General features: G+C 39.3%; 1 protein-coding gene across 3 annotated transcripts in view; it reads right to left on the bottom strand.

The window, feature by feature from the left end:
* LRP2 (LDL receptor related protein 2) overlaps positions 1-19,797 on the bottom strand; it is a 135,440-nt gene that overhangs the window by 35,598 nt on the left and 80,045 nt on the right. For all 3 annotated transcript variants that reach the window (XM_076342668.1, XM_076342670.1, XM_076342669.1), the window contains exons 37-50: positions 19,544-19,783; positions 19,228-19,416; positions 17,200-18,120; positions 16,480-16,645; positions 15,473-15,631; positions 11,672-11,961; positions 10,157-10,360; positions 9,519-9,761; positions 8,327-8,452; positions 6,503-6,622; positions 4,311-4,442; positions 3,188-3,389; positions 2,431-2,726; positions 1,404-1,920 (exon numbers count right to left, since the gene is read on the bottom strand). In XM_076342668.1, the coding sequence (XP_076198783.1) occupies positions 1,404-1,920; positions 2,431-2,726; positions 3,188-3,389; positions 4,311-4,442; positions 6,503-6,622; positions 8,327-8,452; positions 9,519-9,761; positions 10,157-10,360; positions 11,672-11,961; positions 15,473-15,631; positions 16,480-16,645; positions 17,200-18,120; positions 19,228-19,416; positions 19,544-19,783 (3,805 nt within the window). The remainder of the gene's footprint in view (positions 1-1,403; positions 1,921-2,430; positions 2,727-3,187; positions 3,390-4,310; positions 4,443-6,502; positions 6,623-8,326; positions 8,453-9,518; positions 9,762-10,156; positions 10,361-11,671; positions 11,962-15,472; positions 15,632-16,479; positions 16,646-17,199; positions 18,121-19,227; positions 19,417-19,543; positions 19,784-19,797) is intronic.

The following is a 19,797-nucleotide window of genomic DNA, read 5'->3' as shown; positions in this document are numbered from 1 at the left end:
AAGAAATCATGCAAGCTGAAGCGATGATTTTAAAAAGCCTGCAACAAAACAAAGCATTTAATTTAATTAGAACTACCGCAGGCTACTTTGAAATTGTTTGCACAGCTGGTCAGCTCCAGCATCCACAGGGTCATTCCAGAAATAGCCTGATAGATACAGTCTCTGTCTACACCACCCTGAGCAGTACCACTCCCACCAGGGAGGAGGAGAAGGTAGTCTTCCCCAACCTGCTTCTCATGGCATCCTCCAGTCCTCTCCCTGTACTGAAAGTGAGCAGAAAACCTCATCTACCATTATATCATCCTTCAGCCTTTCTGAAACACCTAAACAAAAACTGACTGAAGACATAACTAATGGTAGCTGAAATAATTCAGCAACTGTATTAGTAATGGAGCAGTAGGACCACTTCAGCTAAAACTAGGCTTTTCCTTCCTCAGCTCTCCATGAATCATAAAGCATTTGGGACTGCTGGCAATATTAATTATCATTAGGTTTAGAGACAAAGTGGTTTAAAAATAAAAACTATTATATTGACATATTCATATAAACACTCTCATATAAGTTCCAAATGTGACTTCTTGAACCATTCTCATTATTTTACAGAGTCTGATCCATGATACTTAAACTTTTCATACTGGTAGTACTGCACTCAGAAAGCAAAACCTGATGAAACGCAGCCAAGAACCCTGTCAGAGATGGCACCACATAAGGACACAGTTTCTGTGGGAGTAAATCAGGCTACTTTTTGACACACAGCAGGCAATCAAAAAATGACCGTAACGCAAAGTGCTTTCCAATTACCTCACCCTTATACTGCCCTCCTTACAGCAAATAATGTGGATCATGGTGTTTGAGTGTCAGTTAAAGATGCATTTTTCCAGAGCAAAGAAACATGCTCTTCGCATTGGTACCGGAGCTAAATTTCATTCATGTTTATTATTACTTATGTCATTGGAATCTAGTTACCTGTTATATTGTTTATGCATAGAGTGAAGCCTGCATCCCAACCTCAGCAACTGCTAGCAAAGGAATAAAGAGCCTAAGCTCAGAATGCCTACCCCATAGCCACATGTAACATCCCACCTGCCTGCTTGCCTAGTCTGTTCATTAATGGTTTCCTAACAAGTTTTTCCCAAGGGTCATATGCACTACTTTATTATTGATGAGAGCGTAACTCCGATATAACCTCCGTATACTAGATATGACAGCAATTAAAGTGTTATGTAATGTATTAGATGCTGATAAACAATTCCAGAGCCGTTGTATAAGACTGCATCCACAATCCAAAACTATTTCAGCACTCACTCAGAATTTCATATGAAGTGGGAGAAAAACCCTAAGATAAACTCCCCCACACATCATTTCCTTAGTAGCCCAGAAAGACAGAAAACATATTTTCTTACCTGCCAACCCAGTCAACAGCGATACCTTCCCCGTTGGGCACATCATCACTTATCACTGCCTCCTTATTTGTTCCATTTAGGAACATTCGTTCAATGACCTTCCTCCCCACATCAATCCAGTACAACCTCTTTTCCACCCTGTCAAAGTCCAGTGCCACCACATTTCTCAGTCCTTGCAAAATGAGAGAGTAAGACTGGCCATCTGTTGTGAGATTTCTCAGATAGTAACGGTTGCTAAAAATAAGGTATGGGGAGATATTACTATTTTGCCGGCAACTTTTTCCATCAGGCTCCCGGATATAGCCTGGGGCACACTTACAGATGTAGGAGCCAGCTGTGTTCTCACAAATCTGGCTACATACTGATGGAGTTTCATTGCACTCATCAATATCATCACAAGTGCGTTTATCAGACATAAGTTTGTATCCGGGATGACAAGAACAGTAGAAACTTGTCTGTGTGTCTGTACAGTCATGATCACATCCACTGATTGAAGGGTCACTGCATTCATTTATACCTGCGGAAGGAAAGGAGTTCTATTCAAGGAACTGGCTAGCAGACAAAATAGCGCAGTCACTTTCCGATACACACTCTCTGTCTCTCTCTCCCTGCTACCCCCTGAAAATGCTGAATATGAATCTGGGCTGCTGTAAAAAGGAGCAAGGAAAAGAATCTAATCTAATCTAAAATTATTCTAGCACCTCTGAGGTCTGTCACCAAACACACAGAGTGCAAAATATACACTTATGAATGGTGTATTTTGGAAATGTAAGGGCAATACATAACAATGTATAAACTGTATTTAGTTTATATAATTAGCTAATTTTCACGGTTTGTTAAAACAGTATATAATAAGCATGATTTAATTAAAACAAAAAATTAGATGTATACATTTCTTATAATCCTTCTGAGAGACCACCACGGAATAGATATGATTGTAATTAAGCAATTGTCTTAAGAGTTCATTTTTTTTAAAGCTGCCTAAGCATTTTAAATTAAATGACAGTACAAATAAATCTACACATACCACATCCTTTTTCATCACTATTATCTAGGCAATCATCCAACCGATTGCAGACTTTAACCATTTCAATGCAGTTTCCATTGTCACATTTAAAATGATGGGGAGAGCAGGTCGCTTCTGGTGTACTACAGAGATGTTCCAGCTCATCAGATTCATCACCACAGTCATTATCCCCATCGCAGATGTAGGCCTTGGAAATGCAGCGCCCATTCTGACAAGTAAACTGGTGCTGTTGACATGGTTCATAAATGCATCCCCTTTCATCACTGCTGTCACCACAGTCATTCCGCCTGTCACATCTGAAGAAGAATGAACACTTTTTTCAAATATAAGAAGGCAATCACTATCTCTAGGGCAGATGGATAGATACACTCTCCTGATTTCCAAAGAAGGTCAGATATTATTGGCTCCAATGCAAGAAACTTTCAGAAATCAGGGTCATATTATAGAGAGTCTGATCCTGTGAGTCCTGCTTGTATTCCCCATATGCATTACAAGCTGAACAGATCCACCTCAGGAGAGGTTACTAGGCACAATAAAAATGATTAAATACTAATGGTGAGCACTGGGGATATTAACATAGAAAATTCCAGAGCATTTTCAAGTTAAAACTAATGCGTGAATGCAGAGCAGATAAATAGTTTCATTACAATATGCAGATCTACTTAACAACTAAATAGTGGGGAAAAAAAGGTTGAATTAGCTTCTTCACTTTAAGCAAATTTTGAGAATTTCTGCAGCAGCTCAGGTAGTTACAAACCTGTATGTGTTTCGGATGCACAAGCCATTACTGCAAGTAAACTCATTTTCTGTGCAAGATCTTCGTGTACAGTTCTGGTGTTCATCAAATGCATCACTGCAGTCAGCATCACCATCACACACCCATGCCCGAGGAATGCACCTCCTGAGTGGCGGTCGATTGTTGGCACATGTGAACTCTGTGGCTGTGCAGTTCCGGTTTGCTGAAAGAAAAGCATGTTTACTGACACACCAAGTTATACTCTGTGTATGTAACACCCTCCCCCCCCCGCACACACACACAGCCTGGATATCTACCCGTAATCCGCAATAGAGCCATGCACCACTGCACCCTCTCATATACAAAACTCATATGCATTCCCACTAATTTTCACTGAGCATTGCTCTTCATGGAGGCTGACTGGGAGCCAAAGCACTTTAGGATTCCTTAGGCAATGCTGGCATGTGCAGAACTCTGGATCTTGTTGGATTCTCAGTACAAGCTTTTCATGCGTCTGGCCAGATTTTCTGGGAGCTGAACAGGTATTAAGGCCTAGGCTCTCTATCCCCTGCTTTTTTCAAGGTATTCTGTGCTCCAGGGAGCAAACAGAGGGAGCACCACTGCAGTTAAAAAGGGCAAGGACTGCAAGTGTATCCCAGCTGCTGTTAAAAGAATCAAGGAGCAGGACCAGGCTTGGTGAACCTTCTTCCCTTTGTTTGCCCTCTAAACAGCCACACTTATTTTGTTCACTAACTTTTAAAGAAATTATGCCAAAACCATGTGATTATTAATATGCACAAGATGTAACGCATGACGATCAGGGAATATCTCCACTGAAGCTGCTATTGCTGCCCAGATCATACAAACAACCCAGGTTAATTATATCTCCATTTGAACTCAACAATTCAAAGAGGAGTAATTGCAAAATTAGAACAATTTTTTTTTTTAATCAGTAAAATATTCAATTTTAATTTAATATAATGAAAATAAAGGTACAGGAAGAGTGTACCTCATGCTTAATGTGCACCTTTATGGATAGAAAAATTGGCAGGGGGTGGGAGTTTGAGGGTTGGTTGGTTGTTTTCTAAAAACGCCTGCAGGACAAACAAAGAAAGTGCAGTATCTATTTGCATTAAACACCTACCACAATTATGTCTTTGATCCTCATCACTCATATCCCCACAGTCATTATCACCATCACAGATCCACGTTGCTGGGATACATCTGCCATCATCACATCTGAACTGGTCGCTTGAACAAGTCCGCACTTGGGGCACTTCAAAATGAACACAATCACTCTGCTTGTTAAACTAACCTGCACTGCCATGAAAATCTACTGAGAAGGGTATTTTAGGGAGAATCTTATGATAGTGAAACATAAAATAGAAGCTTAAATGTAAGACAGTTAAGGTATAAGCTGCAAGACATTTTCTTAAGCCAAAGGTGCAACTCCAGCAATGTGCGGTGAGCTATCAGCCCTGCTTAAATCATAGAAGAATCTGTTCTGCCTTGTGTTATGCCAACTTTTACAGTGATAATGATGACTATGTTGTAATATCAATTCTCAGTGACTCTAGTTAGCCTCTCCTTTTCCTCCCTGGAGATTACGCTACTTCTTTTCACCTTCTTCCCCCCTCCGCTGCTTATTATAGAATCATAGAATCATAGAATAGTTTGGGTTGGAAGGGACCTCTAAAGGTCATCCTTTAGATGACCGTGGGCAGGGGCATCTTCAACTAAATCAGGTTGCTCAGAGCCCTGTCCAACCTGACCTTGAATGTTTCCAGGGATGGGGCATCAACCACCCCTCTGGGCAACCTGTGCCAGTGTTCCACCACCCCCAGCATAAAAAATTTCTTCCTTATATCCAGTCTATATCTACCCCCCTTTAGTTTAAAGCCATTCCCCCTTGCCCTGTCACAACAGGCCCTGCTAAAAAGTCTGCCGCCATCTGTTTTATAAGTCCCCTTTAAGTACTGATAGGCTGCAAGAAGGTCTCCCCGAAGCCTTCTCTTCTCTAGGCTGAACAACCCCAACTCTCTCAGCCTTTCTTCATAGGAGAGGTGTTCCATCCCCCTGATCATTTTCGTGATCCTCCTCTGGACCCACTCCAGCAGGTCCATGTCTTTCTTACGCTGAGGGCTCCAGGGCTGGACGCAGTACTCCAGGTGGGGTCTCACCAGAGCAGAGGAGAGGGGCAGAATCACCTCCCTCGACCTGCTGGCCACGCTTCTTTTGATGCAGCCCAGGATACGATTGGCCTTCTGGGCTGCGAGCGCACACTGCTGGCTCATGTCCAGCTTTTCATCCACCAGTACCCCCAAGTCCTTCTCAGCAGGGCTGCTCTCAATCCCTTCATCCCCCAGCCTGTACTGATACTGGGGGTTGCCCCGACCTCAGTGCAGGACCCTGCACTTGGCCTTGTTAAACCTCATGAGGCTCACATGGACCCACTTCTCCAGCTTGTCCAGGTCCCTCTGGATGGCATCCCATCCCTCTGGCATGTCGACCGCACCACTCAGCTTGGTGTCATCTGCAAACTTGCTGAGGGTGCACTCGATCCCACTGTCTATGTCATTGATGAAGACATTAAACAGTACCGGTCCCAATACGGACCCCTGCGGGACGCCACTCGTCACCAATCTCCATCTGGACATTGAGCCGTTGACCGCTACCCTCTGGATGCGACCATCTAACCAATTCCTCACCTGCCGGACAGGCCACCCATCAAATCCATACCTCTCCAGTTTAGAGAGAAGGATGTTGTGGGGGACCGTGTCAAAGGCCTTACAGAGGTCTAGATAGACAACATCTGTAGCCCTTCCCGTGTCCACTGATGTAGTCACTTGGTCATTACCATCAGTTTCTATTGTACACACAGGATTTGCTTATTGTAATACTATGATACTCTACCTCATACTGTGTCAACAATGTTCCTCTGCATCCCACATTTCTTTTTTCCCCAAACGCAATACTGCACGCACACTTCCTGTACAACACGACATCTGCTTTTACATCCAAAACAGTATCAAAATACTTGCTACTTTTCATCACTTGATTCACCACCATCACAGTCTTATAAAGAGACAGGAGGTTATACATTAAGAGTAATCACATTAAAAGCAATCAACTGTGGCAATTAAAGCCTTCATATTCCATACACAGCTTTAAGTATTTAAGACTTGAATTACTCAGTGACTCAGATTATTTAGAGTCAGTGAATAAACCTCAGAAGATACTTATTTTCTACCTAGTCTGGATTCAAGCTGCTGCCTACAAGAGAAACTACTGATTTCCCATAACCCATCGTGTTGTATCTTCTGAGTGTAAACTTACCACAAGAGGCAGGTTCATCAGAGCCATCAGCACAGTCTATTCCTTGATCACAGTACCAATGAGCAGGAATACAACGTCCCGATGTACAACGAAACTCACTATTTGTGCAAGTCAGTGAGACTGGAAGAAAAAACCTATGTATGACTTCTTTCTTTCTGTTACCTTTCCAACTTGTTTTAAGTTGCTTTTGAGTCCATGTTACGCAAAAATATTACAGACCCCAAAAAAGAAAGAGAAAAAATTATGCTAGGAAGGATGTCTTTTCACAGCCTACCTGCAAAGACTTCATTGTACAAACTAGCTTGATCTTTGAACACAAAAAATGGGCTTAATTCTCTCCTTGGGTATACATATCAGCTAATAAGTAGACAGAATTTGCCCTGGAAATAGGATTGCATGCAGCAACTGTAAATATGTTTTACATTTATACCTGAGATTTGTGCACAAGAAAATTACCACAGTCCAATATACTCATTTCTCCAGTGCCCAAACCAGGCGGTAGCAGACTCCATGCTTTAAAAGAATTCAAAATGTGCAGTAAGGAAGTACTATCGCATGGTAGATAACGCTTTCCTTGTTATCCCACCAATTTTTCTTCACTTAGAAGTAGGAATCTTTTCTTAATGGCAGTGAAGAACAAACTGTAGCACTGAATAGTTCCAGCTAAACACGCTTCAAATATTTCTTCCGCCCTTTGGCTGAGCCCCTTGATCCTGGCATGTATAGTGGGTTTGAGAATTTCTTCAGTAGTTACTGATACTTTCCTGTACCCTATGATGGTTTACAAGATACCAAAAAGGACCCAGTCTGGCCTTTTAACTTGCTCTTCTATATGCCTTTAATGATGAAAATCAAAGGCAATTAACACACTGCTCATTAATGTCTTGGGGCTTCTTTCATCTCCCATTCTCCCTTTCTCTTCCTCTTTCTTGCCCTTCACCACTTCTCAATTTAAGTAATTCAGCAGTGCTGCTGGGACATAAACAGTAGAAGGGACAAAGCACACCTTTCATGAGCAGCACAAGACTCACTATGTCTGTATATATAGCCACATATTTTTGACACGTAGCGGTCCATAGATAAAAGAGGCCACGCTCTGGCTAGAAAAATTGAACTCATATTTTAGACAAATTGTGGCATAGTTAACTCAAGGCAGGTACCTTTAGGAAAACTGGTGAAAGCAAAAATAATCCACTCAGGCAATACTAAAAATAAATCATTATCTGAAAATATCCATTATGTTTTATAAACTGATCCAAAACATTTTATATAGAAAAAGTACTACCTAACTACTACGTAATACAAATGTCTGTGCTAGCAAAGGTAAGCTGGTTTGTAATTAAGGCTGATCGAAAACTAGACACTTTTGTACACTAACTGGAAGCTACAATGAACAACGAATCATATGCTAAGGCATACATAACTACATGAAAAAGCTAAAAGAAATTACGTTTGAGACTGTATACAAGTTCATTTGATTAGAAGGAAAAATATTCTAATGTTAAAGTTCCAGAAAAAGCCAACTCGCTATAATACTTAAGTGCCAATTACCTTGTAAAACCATAAAGGATACAGAGCAGAATAAGCAAAAGGAATGATCCCTCAAATGCTGTATAAAAATGCTGCAAAAAATTATGATCTTTTTTATTAGATAAAAGCATGATTTAGATAATTGAGAGCTAATAATACAATGCATATACCTTATAACTCTTCAGTATTACAAGAGCAGATGTTTTGAGAACAGTTGGAGTTATGTCAAAGGTAAAGAGCAGTGGAATAAATTACTGAAGTACAGGAAAAGTAACCAAGGCCCTATCAACTTACCACAGTGAGTAGGGCTCTCATCACTCATATCTCCACAGTCGTTATCACCATCACACAAATATGTTCGAGGAATGCAAATATTTGTGCTTTGACATTTTGTAAAACCAGACTGGCAAGTGCGCTCCGCTTTAAGGAGGGAGGAAAAAAAAAGCAAAAGTTCTTTAGAGCTTTTTTTAATACCGTTACGCTGTATCTCATTGAAAGATACATAATATTGTTAAAAAGAGTCCCGTGTCACTCACTTGCTTAAGTGCTCTCATACTGCTCCTGCTATATGGAAACAATTAGACAATTGCTTTTATTGACAAAAATCCTGACAAAAACATGATCAAAGAAACGCATGCCAATACTTGGGGGTGAGATAACGTAAATTGGCATGTATTCACACTGTAATGCCTGCATTACAACTACAAACGACTAATAGACCAGGAATTTCAAATACTCAGATTTCACTGAGAATAGAAAAAATTGTCACAAATAATGTTTCCAAAAAAAAAAAAATCAGTGTGCACACAAAAATGTAAAAAAAATTCTCTAAATACATTTTCATCAATTTCTCTAACTCCAGATATAAATTTTCCACTGAAGAATGTAATGTTAGTGCAAAGACATGATTAGTTTGATTAACTGCAATAGTAGTCAATATTGAACTAATCACAGTTTACATCTTAAGAAAAACAAACATAACTGATAACTTTTTGAGAGCTATAAGGCATGTAATTTTAAACAGAATAAATATAATCTGTGTCTGCATAAGAGTCACAATATACACTCCTGATGATTAAATCTAGTATAATTAATATAACATGACACAAAGTAAAAACCCACTGTCAAACTCCAGGCTAATCCTGCAAAAATATAAGCTCTGCATCCAATTCATCTGAAATAATCTTTTTGAAGTCCATGGGATTACTCACAAGACCTAGTGTTAAGCACTGCATGAACATTTGTTGCATCAAAGCAGATTATTTAAAGCGATAGTTATTATGTAATATCTTAAGGTACTCCAGAATATCTTCTAACAATTCTATTTGCTTCAAATAACACAAAGCAGAATCTGTAATGTAAATAAAGAAATCTTTTATCCTCTCTGCTGATTTTGTCATAATGCTTCACACACAAACACATTTGCCTTTTCTTTGGTCTAAAGAGTCAGACTCAAATAGGCACTAAGTAATTAGGATAAACTTACGGCAATTTCTCTCATCTGATGTGCCATTATCATAACAGTTGTTTACTCCATTGCAGACGTACTGAAGAGATATACACCTTCCATTATTGCAAGTAAATTCTGTGTGGGAATCACAAGTTCGGAACAAGCAGCCAACCTCATCACTGTTATCTCCACAGTCATTGTAGTGGTCACAGCGGTAATGATAGGGTACACATCGCCCATTACCACAGGTAAAAGCTGTTGGCTGACAAGTATGGAAAGCTGCAGGAAATTAAAAAAAAAAAAATTAGAAAAAGAATATACATGGATAAAACGTAATCTAAGTTATCTGACAAAGTAACAAGTAAAATCACAATATTTTTACCTGCCAGGGCAAAGACAGCTGCAAAACGGACTGCATGAAAAGTAAAATACATATTTGAATTAAACAAAGTAGAAGTCGGCTATACATGATAAAAATTCAACACTATAGTGTGTTTGGATTCTAGAGCAAATCAGTAGCCATTCAGACCCCCAGTCTGTGAGCAAGCAAGGGATCGTTTCCAAACTACAGCCATTAAGATCCGTGATCATAAAGCCATAAAAGTAATAGAGAATACAGTACAGGCAAGACAGAGTATGCATCACTTTCTCATGCAGTTATTTTAAATGCTTACCACACACACTTTCCAACTCATCACTGCCATCACCACAATCATTGTCATTGTCACACTTCCATCGCTCGGAGATACACTGCCCATTAAGGCATGTGAAGAAACCAGTATCACACCTGGTACCGTTATCCACAATACAGTGCTTGTTATTATTGGCTAAATACCAGCGACCTTCAGAGGGGCACTGACATTCTGCACCAGCCGGACCTAAATTTATGTTTGACAGTTAAAAAAAAATAAAAAAGGAGACAAAAAAAGAAACAAATTTAACATTGATGCTTTAGATAGGGTTCTATGAAACCATTCACAGCTGTAACACTGGAAAAGGCAATGAAATTCTCACAACTCCTGTAAGATCTATCTGCTTAGATAGAAGTGTGATGACTTATCCAGATTTTTATCTCAGTTAAGCATATACAAACGCATTAAAACCCACAAGAGTTATTTCAGAGTTCCCTAGAGGAACTAAGATCAGAACTTGGAGTATCTTAATATTTGCTTGTTGTCCAAATCGTTTTTGGGTGGCAGCAAGATGGCATCTGATGCTTTCAAACATCAGAGCTACACCAGCTGAGGCTCTATCCCTTGAAATGAAAACATGGTTTTCAAAACTCCTTGCACTAGACTAACTGCTCTTCTCAAAATCAATGAGAAGTTTGAGTTGTTTTCAGGCAAGACAGATTTTTAAAGGCATTTAAGATGCTACAAATGAAAGCAGGCACTGAATGAGTTTTTCAAAGTCAAGGACCGTAACTTCCAAAAATCCACAACACAGGAAACAGCTCTGTAACAGGTATGCTTTTTGGGGTATACTGCCATTCTGGTTTCCTGGCCATCTGGACCGGTGACCTGTTGGACCACTTCGACTCTCTCCTTACACATGCACAAGGAGACATACAAGATGGGATACATATGTCACTCAGGTCTCACCCCAATATGCAGATGATGATACAGAGCATGTTTCTGGAGTCCATGACTTAAAAGGACACCTGTCCCACAATGTAGATAGAAATCAGTTTGTGCTATCTTCTTAGTAATTGTCCAACATTTAAAGTGAGGCAGTAGAAATGTTTCTTTTGGAAATTAATCATTAGGGAAAGACTTCATAATATCATGTGATAAAGAAATAATGACCATAAAGATTTTCTAAATATGTGGTAGTAAACATCTGTTCAGTATACAGCGCATCAGTATGTATTCCTAAGGTAACCATATGCTGCAGAGCACACTTCATGTCTCATCTCAGAGGGAAAAAAAGTTAAAACGCCAGAAAACAATGTTTTGGTTTAAATTAGAGAAACCCATAATTTTTATTTGTGAGGATTCTCAGGTGTGCTGGCAAAATACCATGACCTTGAATGGCAATCATTTTGATTGCATTTCTAAATAAAATAAATATTAAACATTTAGGAACACTAAGAAATATTTCCACTGTCCCCATGTGACTAAAATTGTTATACTATGAACTCTAATACAGGCAACACTAATAGCTTACAGTCATCAAGCATAACAGCTTACCTGGTGCACAGATGTGACTGCAGCCACCATTGAACTGGTTGCAAGGGTTGGTACACTGCTGCTGCTTACTTTTTGCCCAGACATGAATATCCATCGGTCTTTGTGGAAGATTCATGATCATTACAATCTGATCTGAACCATCATACTTATTAGCTCGGTAAATGCTTCGTGTGTTCCAGTCTGTCCAATATATGTGCTGATCAAACAATGTCATTGCAAATGGATGCAGAGCAGTGCTAACAATTACCTCACGATTTGTACCAGTGAGAGTGCATCGCTCAATCTTCTGCCTAAAATAACAAAGAAATGATTACATCTTAAAAGAAAGAAGTCTTTTAACTTACGTATAAAGCCTAATTAGTCCGGCAACTAATATCCACCATTTCAGTAATGTGCACCAATATGTAGAGTGCCGTTATGAGTTAAAAATGTCAAGTTTTCCAATCTATGGCTTTAATAGTGATGCAGAGTAGCAGCTCTGTAATACTGACACAATAATGTACTGGAAGTAATCGGGCTGAAGATTGAAAAGTTTAAACAATGACACTACCGAGAGCTAAAATGAATGCAAAACTTCATGAGAGAATACACTTTTGGAATGGGTATGATGTTAATGACTTCTTGTACCAGGAGAAAACCAACAGTCCCATGAAATGGGACATTTTCCTTTCAGTTGTATCTTCTGCAGATCCAAATTTACACAATCAGGAAATACAAGCAAATTCACAAGACTATAAACATGCATTTCCTGCTATTTCTCATATAATAATAGAGGAGGGAAAAACAGTTCTAATATATAATAACCTCCACATATATAACATCTAATAGCCACAAATATATAGGGTATGATAAATATTTCTTCCTAGTTGATCTTCCAGTTTTGATTCTACCTTAGGAACAGTGTTTGCAATGATAAACAAAATTCCAACAAACAAGACTTCAAGGAGCCCCAGAAAATCAGGGTTCCACTCCAGATTCTGTGATAGACATGTTCTGCTGCATGTGAACCATTCTTTACTCGCACAGACAGCACTACTGACCCACAACCACCTTGTCACTGCTTCTCCCCTTCAGCCATTCCCACCCTCAATGACCACTTCAGCAAAGGTCAGTGGGGAAGCAGGAGAAGACATGCTGATGCCAGGAGACTCAATATTTACTATTCATGCACTGACATTATTTCTAAGCATTGTTTATAAAACGATGATAAATGTTAGAGGTTCCTTTTACCACACAGATTCCTGTCTAAGATAGGCAGACCATAAAAGAATAAAGCATGAGAGAAGAGAAAATGGAGGATGTTCAAAGGCTACTTGCAATGAGGATAACAAGAGAACGATTAACAAGTAATAGATGGGGTTATTCAAAGGAAGAGAAAGAGCTTGACAGAAAAACATCAAGATACAAGTAAATGCTGAAAATGAGATGAGGTACTGTCAGCAAGCTGAAGATAGTAGAACAAGAATGAGCATGGATAAAGGCTGTTCCTTGCCTCCAGCTCCCAGCATCTTGCTGTTCAGTCACACTGTAGTGTTCACATGGCAAGGCTGCCAACCACTTAGTGGCAGAAAGAACGCACTTCAGGTTGTCTCTGCTCCATCAAGTATGACATCATTCAACTGTACTGCTCTTAATACTCATCTCTAAAGAGCAGATGGAGGTAGGACAGTGTGTATGCTTATGTACAAAGGCATAATGCCTAAGAAGTGGAGTGGTGTTTATGCAATGTCAATGGAACAGAACAATTCTCTCAGAGGCTGTGGCATCCTTCATGCACAGGCTTCTGAAAAGGAGCTAACAAGAACCCCAGAATGGCTCTGTGGAGGGTAAGGATAAGAAAGCTGTGGGACTAAAGACATCATACCCAGTGATTTTCTTCCTGCTAGCAGCTTTTCTCCCTGTTCATCACTGTGTGGCCAATACCTCTTACCTGTGAAGTCAGAAGGGCGAAATGTTGCTGTTGGAGACTAAGCGGAAGCTCCACCCTTCAGTTCAAGCCACAAAAAGAGTTCTCTCAGAAAGAGAGAAATGCTCCAACAACTTAGTATTAGCAGTAGGAAAATCACTTGAACTTATTTTATGTAACTTCAAAGCAACTGTATGTTTAAGTCTCCGCTAGAGACAAAATTTAATTATTACAAATGATATTTAAGGCATTTACTAGACTACCAGTGTGGGTTGAATAAGAATGGAAACAGCCAACGAGAGAAAATGAGCTCAACAAGCTGAACAGCTCGTCTCCTTTGTTTCCTTCCTACACTAGTAGGAAGGAAAAAGCTGCATTTCATATAAGCAGGAGAAGAAAAAACAGAATTTTAGAAATTATTACAGAATTTTAGTAATTATTACAGGAAAATAATAATAGGCGGACACTTTATAAAGCAAAAGCTTTAATGTGAAAGAACAGTTGTGGGAAAAGTGCAGGAAGGCACTTTTCTATGAAATTGCACTTCTACAAAAGAAAAGAAGCTCAAATGCAACTCTCCTGCAATTCAGGCTCAGGTAATTTCCCCCTTTCATGCCACAGGGAACTTTTTAGGGAGAGCCCTGTACATAGTTCCCAAGTGTCAGCACACTATCTGGTGAGGGATTCTTACTATGCTGCACGCAGCAACTGGGAAGATATGGGAAAACAACAGTATACAAATAGCACATACGTTCTATCTACTTAAGATGTATCGCAAGACTTGCGTGTGTGCACAATGGTATCACAATACTTACAAGGCAATAGGAGGCTCTAGAACAAAAGAATAGAAACACTATTTTAGAGAAAGAAGGATAGCACCCTTGGGAGACTAGCATAAACAAGAAGAGAATAAGCAAGAGTAAAAATGGAGGAGAATATACGGCTCACCCTTGTGTTCCCTTGGTGCATTCAGAGCTAAGGAACACTGTCATTTTTGAGTGTTTGGTCTTCATATCTTACCCCATGCTGCTATCTGTCCCTCTGAAAGGGTAAAGGCCCTCCCCATGAAAGTCAGAATAAAGAAGACTTCATACTGTTTAAGCACATGCTCCCCTACCTCCATTAACTAGATTTTGAAAAAGAGGATGTCTCATCTGACATGCTGCATTCCCCTTAAAATAGAGAGTCCCATTACAGGTGCCCTGCCCTCCTGCACACAGATGAATCCAAATAAGAATGCCTTCCTCCCAGAAGATCCAATAGAGGCACAGACCATAAGCGTTATTATATTACAGACATCACTTTTCTGTCACAGCAAAGGAGAAGCCTGCAAAAGAACTGCTATGCTGAAGGAACTAGAGGGGAAAGGTCTGATTGCTGCAGTGATTTCTCTGAGACCATGGGTGAATTTGAATGGATACAAACTAAATTCTTTTTAAAAACTTTCCTGCTGACAGCAGAAATTCTGGTGGCATAAATTGAAGGGTTCTGTTTGGTAGGCAACAGCAAGAACATCATGCCAAATTCCACAGGTGACAGGCATTAACCATGAGCAATGAATGATGTAAAATGTGCACTGGGATTGTATTTGTTAGAGAAGATGCTTATAGAGTCCTGAGTTGCACGTAAGATGAACAAACTGCCAGTGGGTACAAATGCCATAAAGCAGTGGACTAAATCTACGCTGCGGCATAACAAAACTTATTGCACAGTAGTTCCACATCAATATCAAGACTTGACATCACATTGCTATTAAGTAACTCTTCACATTCTATAATACAAAGTACCAAATTAAATTGAAATGCTGAAAAACAGTTTAAAAAATGAGGAAAAATAAGTAATAGTTCTATTAAAAAATTAACCAAATGTAAACCAAGTGTGTTATCAATACATACAGATTTGCATCAGCCCAGTACAGCTGCTGTTCTTCATAGTCCAGGGTAAGCCCATTTGGCCATACCAAGTTGGTGCTCACAATAGGTGTTCTGAAGTTTCCTCCAAGTGTAGCTCGTTCTATCTTTGCATTTGAACTCCAGTCAGTCCAGTACATATACCTGTCAATAACACGATTACAAGGTTATATTTTCAGCAAATAAAGCTCACAAAGCTATTATCTGCTCCAGGATATTTCCACCCTGGTGTCCCTCACTGAAGCGTGCAGTGCAAAACTAGTGGAAAAGAACTTCTTCCTCTATTTTGGCCCACATTGACAAGGGAATCTTCTAGCAGGGATCACTGGGGTCCACTGGAGTGAACTTGAGAAAAGTTTTTCCAGCTCCTATGAGAATCCAGTAAAGTCAATTAATCTCCTTCTTATCTTTCTTCATTTGAAATACAGTATAATTAGTAATGAAATTAGAAATACAGTATAATAGAGTAACGCCCCCAGCCTCTCAGGGAATGTTTTGATACTGAAACAAGAATTCTTCTGAGGCACTCAGGAAATACAACAGAAAAAGGGAAAGATCATGTAAGATTCTAAATAGAGAGATCTCTTGGCAGCACCACCTGATTATCATATGATATTCTTTAAGAAGTCTTGGTTTCAACAAATATCCTTTATTTTTCCACTTTACACAGCAAATGGAGGATGGTTAGTTGCTTGACAAATACCTGCTTTGAACATTGTTCTCATTTACCCCCAGTACCTGGCTCCCACCCTCACTAAGTGGAGCCTCATGCACTACACATTCATAAATGTTCTAAAAATCTCAAAAGAAAACTCAAATCTCTGAGGTAGAGATCAACTTAGAAAACTTAAACCTAAAGAGTTAGATCTAGGATGGTTATGCACAGCTGGAACTTGGGGCTCAGAACAGGAAGTATGTGGCAGTCTTCATCAGTGTCTTAAATTGTAGTTTCACCTGCAGTCAAGATAAAGTATATAAAGTGCAACACATACCCTCTGCAGGGATCTAATACAATGGCTCTTGGTCGTGGAACTCGGGCAATCACTGTGCGGTTAGATCCATCCACAGCCATTGAGCTGATAGTCTGATTGAGGTAGTCACTGTAGTAAACTCTGTTGTTGATCCAGTCAAAGGCTATGCCATCTGGAGTCCCCAGGTCTTAGGCACATGCAAGCAAACACACACAAGTTCAGTACGGTCTCCTGAGATATTGCAATACACTTCACCTATTAGAATGTGGTAACACCAAAGATCTCTTTGAAATGCCACTGGTATCAATGCAAATTTGTCCATTTAAAAATCTGAAGAACTAATACTTAGGACTCTGGCAGTCCTGTGTATGCAGTAGGGTTACAGAGACCTTTTCCTCACATAGACCTAAGTTCTGATTGCTATTCTCCAAGTAGCAGGAATCATCCCTCACTCCATAATATTAATTTACTATATATAATTTTAATTTATTACATATAATTTTATATATAAAATAATATTTAACCAGTTTTATATTTCCATTTCATTGTGGTCAAGATGAAATAAGAATCTCAGAAGAGGAAAAAAACTGAGGAGAGTCAAAAGGAGCATTTCATCAGATATCTTAACTAAATAGTCTGCCTCGACCATTAGCATAAAAATACCTGCTGAGCTAGTGCTAGGTACTGCAGTCCATTTTTTTCAATATCCAATTACTTTGTATCACATTTCAGTGCACTTACCAGATGCAACTACTGCTGGAGAGCCAATTCCTGAGTAAATACTAACATAACTGATTCTTCCTGTCCCTGAAGGATAACTTTGTGTAAAATATATTCGGTTGTTTATGCTGTCAAAATCCAGGGCCACTGCAGTTCTTAACACATTTACTGTGCGGAAGGGAGGACTGTGATTTTCAGGATCTAGGTGGATACTTCTGAGGGCATTCTCAAGAGCAAAAATCAGGTAATCATCAGTTGAAATGGAACATCTCTTGCCATCACTGCCTAGTGTTCCAAAGGCACAACCACATTTGGGTGTCTGCATGTCAGGCAGGGCAAAACACAGATGAGAACAGCCTCCGTTGTTGTCTAAACAAGGATTGTTGTTGACATCAAGGGGTGAACGTGACTGGAAATGACTGTTGTAAATGGTAACATCCCTTAACCAATTAATGTTGTCTCGTATTACTGTTGGCTGATCAGTATTGCCTGGCTCCTTGCTGGCTTGGAAGACTTTTTTCAGGTTCCGATCCACCCAGATCATAGAATTTCCGAAGACAGTGATACCATACGGAGTTGGATAGCGACTGCCGTAACGCACAATTTCAACATCACCACCATCAGGCTGAATTCTTGCAATCATGTCTAAGGAATCATCCACCCAGTAAATGTAGCCGTTGCTGTGATCTATGGCCAACCCACGAGGTGTGACAATGCCCTCAGACACAAGAACTGTTCTGTTGGTGCAGTCAAGAAACGCACGTTCGATCTTTGGATTTTGCCCATAATCTGCCCAGAACAGATATCTGGTTTTTGGGTCGACTACTATGTGCCTTGGCATATCTATGGTAGTTTTAAGCAGAACACGGCGATAAGTAGTGTTTAAACGCAAAACTTCTATAAAAGTCTCTGTCAGGAATGCATTTGTAAAATAAAGATTTCCTGTATTTAAAGAAGAAAAAAACACAAAGCAGAAAAATAAAACAGAAAGTTAATATATAGCATCAACACCTGAGAAACATGAGCTGACAAAATACTAAACCATAAAATGAATATCCATAAACATCTTAGTAGTTGGAAGCATAAGGTACTTGCCTACACTTTGAGGAATTAGAAAGACGACACCCAAACTGACAATAGCCAATTAATTTCTAAATCCTCATTGATTGCCACGGGGAAAATCAGTGGTATAAGATCAAAAGTGCATTAACTACAGTTGTTCTTTAGATGTACTTCTTTTTTTTTAATCTAAGCCTTTGGCTTGCCCTTCCATACTCTTATCCCTTTACCTTTTACAACACACAACTATGAAATCCATGTTACGGCACAGCACTGTATACAGTAACTAAATTAAGTGCCTGCAGCAGATGATTATTCTAAAACTCATCCCAACAAGCCTATCAACCCACAGAAGAACTTTTGCAAAACATATATATTATGTATACGTATAAAATAAAGGTATTAATGGCAATGGTCAGCTACTTAAGAGTTGATGAACTCTGAAGAGTTAATATTTGAATTAATGTCTAACATGTTTAAATAGGTACAGGAAGTGCAAGTGGGGAAATTAAAGTTCAAAGACAAAGTATTTCTTCTGTTTTCTTTAGTTTTCATTATAATTTATAGGATTTGTACACAGCAATCTGAGGGTAGATGAAGGGTCCTTCTTGATTATTTAACAATGTCATCAGACAACTTTTGTGCACTCTTCTCTGGTACATGTTTTTCACTATGGTAGTAAAGTATAGTAATACACTGGATAACAGCTGCTTATGAATGCACAGACAAGAAGAGAGACCTAAGACAAATAGGAAAGTATCATGAGAGGAAAGGTTCTATACATCTGCTCTGATAAACTTTCATTTTTACATACATATATAAACATGAGCCATTCATTACTTCCTCTTGTTTTAAAATCAGTCCATAGACACACAAGTTAGAATCATAGGACTTCCATTCAAAATAGTTCCATCAGGATCCGTTTATGTTAGTCTAAAAAATGTTACAACCTGTAAAGAATAACATTCTCCTAAATTCAGCTATGCTTACCTGCTACCCAGTCAATTGCAATGCCACGGATCCCATTTCGTCCTATTCCATTTGTAACAACGTTTCTAAAGTAAGAACCATCAGGTTTAATTTTACGTATTGCATTCTGAGAAGAAACTGTGCTACTGAAGTCACACCAGTAAATGAAACCAGAAGGCATGTGAACATCCACGTGAAGAGCATTTCGTCCTGAAATATTTTGAAAAGTAATAATTATCTTTGATATAAACCAACTTATTTAAAACGTGCTATGCCAGCAAGAAATGCCAAAATATTAGGCATTATAAGATTTTTTCCTATTATAATATTCACATACCTCTTCCTGCCAGTGGTACCATGGCTTCAGAGTGATCAGATGTCTCTAAACTAAATCCTTTAATTGCAGAAAGCATAGAAACAATTACAAATGAACTGTATGGGGAACAGGTTCTGTTATCAGGATTTAGCTGAAAGCCAGTAGCACAGGCACAGGAGAACAATCCACCAGGTACAGGCAGGCAAAGCTGCTGGCAAACTCCAATATTATTACTGCAGCCATTTGAGGAACCAGCAGAATCTGTGAAAGACACA

Source organism: Aptenodytes patagonicus, chromosome 6 (genome assembly GCF_965638725.1).
Source record: "Aptenodytes patagonicus chromosome 6, bAptPat1.pri.cur, whole genome shotgun sequence".
NCBI classification, from domain to species: Eukaryota; Metazoa; Chordata; class Aves; order Sphenisciformes; family Spheniscidae; genus Aptenodytes; species Aptenodytes patagonicus.
This window is presented reverse-complemented; position numbering and strand designations above follow the sequence as displayed.